This window comes from Camellia sinensis, chromosome 5 (assembly GCF_055761805.1).
Source record: "Camellia sinensis isolate YWXY chromosome 5, ASM5576180v1, whole genome shotgun sequence".
NCBI lineage: Eukaryota > Viridiplantae > Streptophyta > Magnoliopsida > Ericales > Theaceae > Camellia > Camellia sinensis.
Genome location: NC_138965.1, coordinates 190,998,859 through 191,010,974, shown reverse-complemented (window position 1 = coordinate 191,010,974; position 12,116 = coordinate 190,998,859). Strand labels below are relative to the sequence as shown.

General features: G+C 32.8%; 1 protein-coding gene across 1 annotated transcript; it reads right to left on the bottom strand.

The window, feature by feature from the left end:
- Window positions 1-1,480: 1,480 nt before the first annotated feature.
- Window positions 1,481-7,791, bottom strand: LOC114257632 (uncharacterized). The gene is made up of 6 exons (XM_028197409.2): window positions 7,427-7,791; window positions 6,807-6,939; window positions 6,620-6,723; window positions 3,137-3,308; window positions 2,897-3,037; window positions 1,481-2,007 (listed from the first exon to the last, which is right to left on the bottom strand). Exons 1-6 carry the CDS (start codon window positions 7,474-7,476, stop codon window positions 1,630-1,632), a joined length of 978 nt encoding a protein of 325 aa, XP_028053210.2. The 5' UTR covers window positions 7,477-7,791; the 3' UTR covers window positions 1,481-1,629.
- Between the last annotated feature and the right edge of the window lie 4,325 nt (window positions 7,792-12,116).

The following is a 12,116-nucleotide window of genomic DNA, read 5'->3' as shown; positions in this document are numbered from 1 at the left end:
TTGTGAAAGAAACCTTTTAAAAATTCACTAAATACCAAAAATACAAAAAAAAAAAAAATCAGAATTTAGTACATTTTTTTATATTTTTATGTATTTATTAATTTAAAAAAATATTTTTTCACAAATTTTTTATTTTTTAGATACATCTAAATAAGGTGCATCTAAAAAAGTAACAAAAATGTTTAAAATTTTAAAAATATTCACTAAAAAGTAAAATTACGAAAATTAAAATATTTAGTTTTCAAAAAACTTAATCTAAAAAACTCAAACCAAACACATAAAATCTCAAGCTCGTCAAAAAATAAGTCTTACCAAAATAATAAAATATTGTAGTTATGTTGACACAAACATTTAATTTTTGTATATTATATAATTTAGTTCAAAGATTGGACGGTATGTTTTCCCTCTTAAGATTATTTTTTACTTTAAACAAAAATTTAAAATATTTATAGAGAAAAGTGCATTTCAATGGCAATAACTAAAAATAATTATATTTTTATTGAAGATCAAGTGAGCTTGAAAATTACGGCATATGATATAGCTCTCGCTTGCTTTAACTTGTATTTTTATAAAAATGCATTTTTTTTTTTTAAGTTATACTCATTTAAATGTAATTTTCTCATAATTATGTATGTACATACTGAATTAGCCCAGAATAAACTCTAAAAATTTGACCCATTTAGAAAATGGGCCAAAAGGTCTAATCCAGTTCGGTTTTGTGAACACGAAAATTTGAGTTAAGCTAGTTAGGCGGGCTGTGAGAGGCCCACCCTACATGCTCATATTGAAAGTTTCGCAGTTTAGTCAGTAGAGAAAAAATTAAAAAAAAAAAAAAAATTGTAAACACAAAAATCAGTCACACAACCAGATATAGAACATATATAGACCAAAACCATTTTTCAACTAAAAACTTTTTTTGAAAATATTTTTTTTAAATAAAATATTTTTTATTTTATTTTTTTGGATTATTAAAACAAATGTACTAATAAATGTATTAGTAGTGATGGTATAGTGGCGATGGAGGCAAAGGTAGAGATGTTGGTGGTGTGGTGGTGGTGAAGGTGATGTTGATAATGGTGGTAGTGCTGGTATGGCGACATTAATAAAATTTTAATCTAAAAAATATTTTTTATCTTTTAAAAGTAAGAAATATTTCTACTTAAATAGTATTTTTTTTTTTTTTTTGTTGACCATAGAAAATATTTTTCGTTAACCGTCGTTTTCATTCTACCAAATGCCAAAAAATGCATAATAACATTTTTTTTCCCTAACAAATAGGGCGTAACAAATCTCTTAAAATCGTGTCCATTCATGTATATTCCGTGTTCAATTTTGTAATAAATTTTATGTATTTTTTTTCAAAAAATTGCCTATAAGATTTATATTTGTAATTATGATAAAAGCACATATGCTTCTTTTTGCAGGAAGGGACTCCCCAAATGTTTAACCACACACCATACTCATTCACACTGGAATACACTAGAGAGAACATCAATAATGCATCACAATATTAACATACATTTTATTTTTTGTTTTTATTTTTCATCTTTCTCATTCGATAAGCAACACGTTGGTGTGAAATCACGACACCTTTTTAAAACAAAATCATTTTATTGGGCACTTCTAACTCTACGGTTCTTCCAGCTTCTGTGTGCTAAATTTAACATTCACCAATTGAGCAGCTGCACGGGCAGCAGCTGTGGCACGCTCTGCAGCCGCAATAGCAGCTTGAGCTCTCCCCAATGTATTGGATGATTGTGATCTCACCTCATTTCCTAAATCTCTAACAGGTGTCGCATTGTCATTCTTATTTGATGATTTAGCTCCATCATGACCGAACATGGATGTGAAGTTGCCAGGGCTTGGAGATTGATGCCGGTCAAGCCCTTCTTTCGTTTGTGCAGACACCATAGGATGTGCTTCATTAGATCGCGAATGTTCATTAGGGTCTTGTTTGGAAGGAGCTTGAGTTAGTGCAGCGCCACTGTATACTTGCTTTGGTCCGTTCTACAGATAACATGAAAAAGCAAATCGTTGAATATAATGGTAGCAGAAATATCAAAGCCGACATGGACAGCTATTTTATTTATTTTTATTTTTTGTTGATAAGTTTATTTATTTTTATTTTTTGTTGATAAGTTTTCCATTGTTAATAAGGGTAGTGATGAGTAGATAGACAAGCTTCTATCCCGTAACATATCTCACCTAAGATTAGGGCTGTTTCAAAAACCGGTGTAACAGTTTGAGACCAACCGAAATTTTGATTTGCAAGTTTTTCACAAGGTACGATCTGTTTCAAATTGAAAAATTTTACACCCACACCGAACGAACTGACCTAAATATTATATTTAAATACTATTCATACTTTCATTTTTTGAAAATTAGAAGATGAGTGACCAATCCTACATGTTTTCCAATGAAGATTAAAAAGGGAGGCATTTATAGAGCAACCCCCACCATCTCTCTTTATTTACTCCTTATGTAATTCTACAGGTTTCTATAAAACACTTAGAAGCCTCCTGTGGATTCCTCTTTTATACTAAACCGAAAAACTGACAAAAACTATCAGTAGCATGTGGTCAGTTTGGTTTCTCAACCAATGGTGCTAAATTTTACCCCATCCAAACTAAACTGATTACACTCCTACCAAAGATATCTAGTTTCAACATAGTATTTGACTTAAAGATTTTTTCATTTCAAAATGGTGACATGAGATTCACTAAAAGCTTATCATAAAACGTGACACATTTTCTAAGCAAGACGTCTTGTGTGTCTCCCACCCCTAAACCAAGTCATGTTTGCAATCTCAATACAAGCAACCAGTGAAGAATCAAATAACAATTATGGCAAAAGAAGTATCAATTTAAAGGAAAAAATAAAATCAAACATCATGTACCAGCAGATCCTCGGGCTTTTTACTAAATTCTGCTTCAGTTTTGGACCAATCCCACATCACATTGTACTCTTTTGCGATATCCCTCAATACCTTGAGCTTTAATTCAGCAGATGGAGCACTGACTGAAAGTTTCTCAATTACCTGCAGAAATAACAGAAAAGATTCAAAAAGATGAAATCATTGTGACCAATTCAAAGTAGTCACTGCACCAGAATGCAAAAGATATTAGAGCTGATTAACTGTACGGTTAACACTTGTATCAGGACGAAGCTCAGTCGCAGCTGAAATGAACTCTTTCCCATATTTTGCAGCAAATAAATTCCTCACATGCAACAAATCTGGCAAATCTGAGCATCTGGGTGCTGCAAAGATTATGCTTGCAACGGCTTCACACAATTCTGATGGGCACTCCCTGTTATGTAAAATGATATATGATCACAAAATTGTGTCACATGCATAAATCTTACAACAGTAAGTGCATTTTCAGGCATTTCAAGGTATGACTTCACATTACAATGTCCCTTCTCATGAAGAATCTAATCATCAAATATTGCCTTACATGGAGATCTCCTTCAAATCATAAAAGTTAATCAAAAGAACAAAATTTGGATTCTAGAATGCAGTCTGTGATGATCATTTTCTCATCACAACCCCCAAAAAAGAAAAAATAATAGTAGAGAAAGAAAGAAAAACTACTCTGGATGTTATTCGGAGATGATTAGAAGGGGAAGTTGCTGATGTACCAAACTTCTTGTTGGGTTCAACTAAGGCCAATGATGTTATTGTGCATTTAGCATGTGACAGCCCATTATTTACCGTGCAGTTCCAAATAGACAGTGTCTCAAAACAACTACAAATTTCCCATGTGGCTATTTGAAGCAAGATTTTTAACTTTGAATATTCAGAGTAGCTTTTGCTAGGCCCTTCCATGAAGAGAATCCTCTTGGAAGAGTGAAACATACTTAAAGATAGAGAGAGACAGTTAAAGAAAAAACAGAAAGAAAGTATCGAGTTGTCTCTTTGGCTAACTTCCATATAATAAAAACTCGTTTCTGTGCAAACATGCGATTTTCTTCCATTAATATCAAGAAAGTTTGTTCTTTCTTTCATCCCACCTCATCTTTTGTCAGCATTAAGTTTTGCATTGGAAAAAGTTTGGCTCTTCAAGCATGACTGAATTCCAACATTGAAAAAACAGTGGAGGCAAGCACCATATCTTGAATTCATGATGTACGACTTTTGAGATTAGTTTGAAGAAACTATGGGAAATAAAACAGAACTTAGAATACATGCTGAAGTAGTACGGCATATACTAACAAAAGAAGCTAGACAAATCAACTGGCACCAAAAGACAATTCTTAAATAAACCTAAAAGACCTAATAGAGAAAGATTGCTTTCCAGCATTGAGCTTCGGTTGGCTTGAACATAACAGACTTCATTACCACTTTCCACCCACTTGTGTGTGCATTCTCTTTGCTAGAACCTTGCAAAATTAGCAACAAAAATATCAAGTTGACACATTCATCTATCATGGTAACTTGATCCGAAGTTTATCATGTTTCCTTGGCGATAATTCTTAAAATGATTCATTGCCATGAAGCTCAAGGATCATACCAAGTCAGGAAACAGTAATTATGAGTCAAAGTTAATGTCTAGGAGACCAAAATAAAGGTGACAATGAATGGTGATTTGTCACCTATGACTACTCTTAAAACACTGCATCCTAAGTATCATCATATTCTTAAATTGCAAGATCTACTCTTACGAAATGTACATATGAATTCTAAAAGTATTTGTTGAGCTAACTTGAAACAAACTAATGATAATTGGTGAATTGTAGTTGAATGGCTCAGAAGCAACTGATTAATCATGAATCTCGCTTCGATCACCTTAATTCTCTTAAACAATACCACCAAATAACACTTATGCACAAAGATAAGTCAGATACTAAAGTATTTTTGTAGAGTTTAAATTTGTGTACCCAATTTGGTATTTGGTAATGGGTTGTGGTTGCATCACAACAGAAACGTCTCAGAGTGAATAAAACTGAGGTTGCATCATAGAAGATTAGAATACCATGGTATACATATTTTCAAGCAAGGAGGTTGTAGCAAACCGGCTTCCTTGTTGCACTAAATCTTGTCTTGTTGGCAGACCAAACAAGTCTTGACATACATCTTGACATCATCTTCCATCTTGGACCAAACATTCGCTTACGTTTGAGATTTTTACAATAAGTGATGCGTGTGCATAAATTGGCTTTCCAATTTTCATTTGAGCCAAAATGGCTGTGGGAAAGTGTTTTAGTTTTACATTTGAAGGGAAAAAGTATAAGAAAGAATTCAAAAAAGTTAATTCAATGTCAAGAGTTAAAAGGAACAAATATGGTTAAATATAGACCCACATGGTGCGCAAGAGGCATGAGTGAACGAACTCATATTTACATATACACACATTTACATTATGTACATAATACTAATTTGTGTGTGCATGCCTCATGAGGCATCTTTATTCTTCTAATGATAAGATCATATCCATTAATCATGACAAAAAAAATAAAGATCATCAAAATCAATAATTAGATGGAATCAAGATTCATGGCGATTGAAATAGGGAAATCTGAATGGTTAGTCTTGCAAAACAAAATAATTGAAATTTGTGGGGATGTAACGTAAAAAGTCACATCTTATCTTATCACTAAAGGATGTACCTATAAGAAAGATACATAAATAGATGTGATCTAAACTGTTGACTTATGAAGAGGCATGATCTAACAGTCACAATTCAAATGGCAGTGGTAGTTAGAAGTACTCTTTTGGAAACACAACAAAACAGAATAGAAGTATTAGCAAGAGATTTGAAGTGCTCTCCCTCCAACAATTTCAAATTTCAGCATTTGAAACCCTTTTCATTTGGACTTAGAATCCTCTCTCCTCTCCCCCTCTCCCTCTTATCTTTGTCAAATCTCATAATTATTCTGTTTGTCATAAAAAGCAGAAACTCGTGCTTTTATCAAACTTATAAAATAAAAAAGAGTTGTTTGGTAATTTCTTTTTATTAGAGCAAGACATAGTTGAAGCCAATTTCCTAAAACCAGTTTGTGCACTAATTTTAACAAAATCGGCGGAGGTGGATTACATCTTAAAGAAAGCCACATTATTTGTTGGAGTAATGTTGAAGTCACTTCCTTCTACATTGAAGTCTTCAATCATCACAACAAATAATGTATTCTTACCAACTTCATGAAGATGGTTAAGAAGATGGTAATTCTTGCTACATCACAAGCAATACTCAAACCAAAGAAAAATGAAATGTAAGGAATTTGTTTAAAATGGAGATGTCATTTAAATTGCATAGAGTATAACTAACTAAATATAAGAATTGGGCTTGAATATGAAATTGTGATATTTCATAGCCGCCTAAAAACTAACATAAGTTAGTGGCATACACTACAATGCTGAATTACAACAGAAATACAAGATGCCTTACAAAAGTATTCCTCAAATTGCTTAAAAACATAATATAGAAATATAAAACAAGATCAAAAAACCATTTTATGTGCTCAGGTGACTATTTCATAAAAGGAATACAAGCAAGCAAATACTGACTTTTAAAGATTGTTTGTAACAAATGTTCTGAGATATATTGAGGCCCAAGGTAGAGCAAGCATATCAAAAAAATTCTTTGATATTAAAATCAGGTGTATCGATTAATTGAATTACCTCTGGCTTTCAAGAATGGGAACACGTACAAGAACGAATTCACAGAACATCTCCAAGATTTCATATGCAGCCCATATGTTTTGTTCTCGTATAATATGCTCCACCTAAAAACATATACACATAATGAGTAAGATAGCAATTATACAATTTGGAAAGTGAAATAAATAAGAGTGAATCGAAAATGCACTCGGATTCGAGCTATGGTTTCTTGGCCAGCCTGCAGAAACTGGGCTATCTCTTTGCGCATAAGTTTGAGCTGCCCGTCTCTCTTGTTTTGCAGCAATTTCATGCGTGAGATTGCCAAGTTCAAGCATGTTTTACTACAAAACAAGTCACCAAAATAAAAATTTTCAGCAGAGAAAAAAATAAACTTTTATAAATTCATTCAACTGTGAAACTGACCAATACAAAATTAACATGAATAGCAACAATCATGTTAAAAATCATGACTTTATTACAAGAAACAGCATAGTTGCAACTATAGAAAATCTACAAATATAAGAGACAGAAAAAGCAATTGGGTACAAGAAATTCAGCACAGTGCATCTGCTTAGCTTACAATTAATCAAAACGTAAATGGGTATATACAGAATTTTCTAAAAATCAAGAACAACAATTGAAATTATAATCACACTAGGAATTCAATGTTAGGTATGAGCTGACAAAAGCAAATTAGATGAAATAAAAGGAAAATTAACAAACCAAACATAGAGATCTTCTCCATCAATTACAGTGAAGTAAATGGAATTGAGATCTGAATCAGAAAGGGGAATTGGGTCTCTTATAGCAGAGGAAGATTAAACTGACCATTTTGCGCCAAGGAGGCCTCTGTTGAAGAGTTGATTCAAAAGCGACATTGAAGCCTGAACCAAGACGATCGATAAAGCTTTGATTGATTGTTGATAGCAGATTGATCGATCAATCCCATAAAACCAATGTGGGTTTTTCTTCTAGTTACAGATACATACAGAACCAAACCAACCACCCTTCCTTTTTGCACAACACATTTACATATACTATATATATGTATAACACACATTATAAGTCAACAAATCAGAGTGGCGCAGCGGAAGCGTGGTGGGCCCATAACCCACAGGTCCCAGGATCGAAACCTGGCTCTGATAATACAAGAGTAGCTTCCAAAGTCACTATCTTTTTTGCTATGCCACCAAACAGCCCTTTTATTCTTTTTCTTCCCCACCAAACAAACAGCCCTTTTATTCTTTTTCTTCCCCACCAAACAGCATATATTTATGACGTCCTAGGTTCCAAAGTCACTATTTTTTTACCTTCTAAATTTATGATTTCCAAGCTTCCAAAGTCACTTTTTTTTTTTTTTTTTCTTTTTTTGTGGCTTTATCTGTGGTTTTCTCCCCACCAAACATCCTTTTCTCTAATTCTCACATTTTCTCCACTACCAAACAGCATAATTTTTTGACTTCCCATCATTGAGAGTCTGTTTGAGTGCTATATAATATTTTGCTCTAAAATAATTACATCTCATTTTGTCTCGCAAATTTTCATAATAACTGAGTAGGTAGTGAAAGAGTATGTGGATCAATGTTTTCTTTCTCTCAGTACATTATAAGGTTAATAGGAATTAATGAAAAGAGTAGGCTCAGCTTGTCTCAGATTATACATTCTGTTTCATTTGGCTTTGTTGTCATTCTTAGGCTTAAATGGGGCAAGGTTCATTTTTGTTAGTGGGATAATAAGAAAACGTGGTACAATTTTTTTAGGGTGAACTTAGATTAATAACAAATTAAGGGGGTGTTTGGCGTGTCTGAAAATAATATTATTTTATTTGGGTCACAATCATCTTATTTGAAAGAATTTTTTAAAGAAACATATGAAATAAGTCTTATTTTTTTTAAAAAAAATTTCCAATGAGTCCATTAACACTATGTTGAAAGGGTTGATTTATTGAATATTTTATAATATTTTTGGCTTTTGGCACATTTGCAATGATTTTTTTTTTAATATTTTTTTCTCTTTTTGGATCTCAGGAGGATGAATAATTTTTTTCTGATGAATGAAGGGTATTTCTTTTTAGGCCTTGACCAAATAGAGTTTGAACCTGGAACCTTTAAATTAGAGGCCTAAAACGACCACAGTCGCTTTATATATGAGCCGGCCCAGATAGCAAACCTCATGAACGGCTTTCATTATGCATTTCTCTTTCCTTTTCTGTATTTCCATCTTTTCTCAGAGCCTTAGTTGGGGAGTGGATAAACTGAAAGTTTGCGGAAAAATAATTTGTTTTGAAAAATACTTTTCAAAGAAACACCACCTGATTACACAATTCAAAATACCTTCTCTAAGTGAGTTGTTGATAATACCTCACCAAGCGATCCAAGTGTCTCGCCTCCAAAGTGATTCACCTTGCACCCTCTTTTTGTTTATTTTTGTGTATATATTTTCTACAGACCTTAAAAATTCTGATGGCCAATTTTTGTATCAAATACATCTGATATATATACACAACACATGATAGAGTTTGCGTATAGATGGGATCCTTAGGGATCTCTATCTTTTAGTTGTGGGGATAAAATAAAAGATGTATCTTTTATTTTAAATATACAGGATACAACTTATCCAATTTTTCATTAATTATCTTTTAAACAGATAATATAGAACTTTCACTAATTGCAATAATGTCCATCAACACATTACAATTAAACTCCTAAAAATAGAGAATTACAAGTGAGGCCCTTTCTTACAATTAATCACAAATTTCCTTCCACCAAACTATATTCCACATGAGCTATTAGGTATGGACAAATTTATCACTATCAAAAGCCCTAACTCATGTAACCGAATTCTAAATTTTTCCTTCTTCTAATTGGACCCTAAAAGCATTTTCCAAAAATAGTATTTTTACAATTATATATTTATAAAATATTTTTATGAAAAAGTAACCAGCCGGTTTTCTTTTGGGTCCAACATTAATAGGAAAAATTGCTTGAATATACTTTCTCACTTTGAGAATGGTGGATTCCATGTTAAGTACCTATATAAATCAATTACCACTCACATAAACCAACATGTCCGTGTATAGCCTTTGATTTGGCGTCACCGATTGACAATGTCAAAGTTAAATGAATAGTTAATTAATTTATACAAGCCTCTCAGGTCAAAGGAAAATAAGTGTATTGTAATAGAACTACCTTTTAAACTAACAGTGATCATTCCATAAGTGTTCTTAAAACCGATCATGTTCAGTGCATGTACTTATTGCATAACACCCACCTATTTGCTTAAGGTCACTACCTTAATGATGGAGTTAATCATTCTATCATATAGCAGCAAAACAGGTATAGGCCGTAGTAGTGCGACACATAATCAACACCCATAACCTAGAACATTAATTGGGTCCACAAGGCACCAAAAAATCATAACTCTCAGCTTTTGGTTCATTAACCATTAGCATGTTTTTCTACAATGTTACCCAAGGGACCTTATGTTCACATCATATGTAACATTAAATATAACATTACCCATAATAACATACAAAATGCAAAACATAAAATGCCAAGCAATTTATATAATCAATTAATAAAGTCAATAAATTGGTTTTTGAGGGCACAAATGCTAACATTCTCCTACTTGCACTCAAAACCAATTACACATGTATTTAATACCATTCTCTTTTAAATAATTTCAAAATTATCTAAAAGGTATTCTCCCCACGATTTGATCGAAGAGCTTTGATACTTTTTCCAAGTTGCTACGAAATTCCTTGAACTTTTCAAAGAATTCAGACTTATGTTTCATTAGGTATAAATAATCATACTTAGAATAATCATTGGTGAATGTAATGAAATGGTAAAACCACCTCTTGCTATGTGATTTGTTGGACCACAAATATCTGTGTGTATTAATTCTAAAAATTCTGTGGCTGTAATTCCTTTTCCCATAAATGGAATTTTTAGACATTTTTCCTTGCAAGCAGGGCTCAGAAATTGGATAAGGCTCAATTTTAAAAAAAAACTAAAGGCCCATCCTTGACCAATCTATTTAGACATTCTAAATTGATATGACCGAGTTTCAAGTGCCACATGTAAGTTTGATTAACATCCCTTTTTCTTTTAAGGGGTAACATACCAATGGATATATCATTCTCACCACAATTAATGGAATTATCAATAGGACTAATAAAGTAAAGACCATCTATTAAAATACCAGAAACCACAAATTTATTATTGTGCTTAACAATAACTTTTGAAGAAAAGGACAAACAATATCCCAACAAAATTAATTTTGAAACAGAAATTAAATTTCTACAGATGTCTGGCACAAATAGACAATCTTCTAAAACTAGAGTTCTATTAAATGATAATTCCAAAATAAAAAAAAAAAAATTCCTATGGAAACTGCAGCAACTGTTGCACTTGTTCCCAACTTTATTAGCATCTCCCCTTCATTAAGTCTTCTGGTCTCCTTGAACCCCTTCCGAAGGTTTGTCCTTTTTCAGTGTTGCCAAATAATGACAGCAGTTTCTCTTCCAATGGCCAGGCTTTCCGCAATGGAAACAATTTCCTTTGCTTTTGTTTTTATCTATGCCTTTTTTAAAAACACCTTGTGTTTTTCCGGAGAACTTAGAGCCCGTAGATTCTTTATTAAAATTATTCATGCCCTTAGGCTTGAATTTTCTAGGACTTTCCTTCTCACCCATCATCACAGTGGGCTGGCTCTTTTTAATAAGATCCTCTGCTGCTTGCAACATATTGAGCAGCTCTGATGGTGCTACAATCATCTTATTCATATTGTAATTCAAAATAAACTGATTATAAGAATCTGGTAAAGATGAAAGTATCGCATCAATTTTAGTTTCACCATCAATATCTGCACCCAAAGTTTCCAGTATGTTAATGAAAGATATCATTTTTAGAACATGTTCCCGTACTGGAGTACCTTCCACCATTTTAGTGGACATAAAACCTTTCATTTCTGTTTGGCGTGCACTTCTGCTTTGTTCTCCAAACATTTCTTTCAAGTTAACCATCATGTCTTTTGCAGTAGGAACACCCTCATGCTGCTTTTGCAATACATTGGTCATTGAGGCCAATATGTAGCATTTTGCAACATCATCTGCCTCATGCCACTTCCTAACAGCCTCACGTTGTTCATCAGTGGCATCCGCCTCAGGAAGCGCAGGTGGATCAGTGGTTAGGACATGGTTCAATTTTTCAGCAGCGAGGACAATTGTTAAATTTCTCTTCCAGTCCACATAGTTTGATACAGTCAAACGATTATCATCAAGAATTTTGGACAAATGATTAAAGTTGTTCATTTTTAACTGTATATGTTAAAAATTAAAACATGTGTCAGAAGAATATAAGTATTGCATTGTATATAAATCCATAAGATGCGGGATTTTGAATCTACTATGGTAATGCTCACTAGAATTTTTATTCAAACAATTTATAACCCCACAAATATAACATTTATATTTAAAACATTCATAGTGAGCATTGGGAAACCAATCCTGTATGTA

Excerpts from the sequence above, each read along its gene's own strand:
- LOC114257632 (XM_028197409.2), bottom strand. The coding sequence starts at position 7,476 with ATGTCGCTTTTGAATCAACTCTTCAACAGAGGCCTCCTTGGCGCAAAA. Across the intron at positions 6,940-7,426 it reads GGCCTCCTTGGCGCAAAATG|TAAAACATGCTTGAACTTGG; the intron begins GTCAGTTTAATC and ends CTTGTTTTGTAG. Across the intron at positions 2,008-2,896 it reads AAAAGCCCGAGGATCTGCTG|AACGGACCAAAGCAAGTATA; the intron begins GTACATGATGTT and ends TGTTATCTGTAG.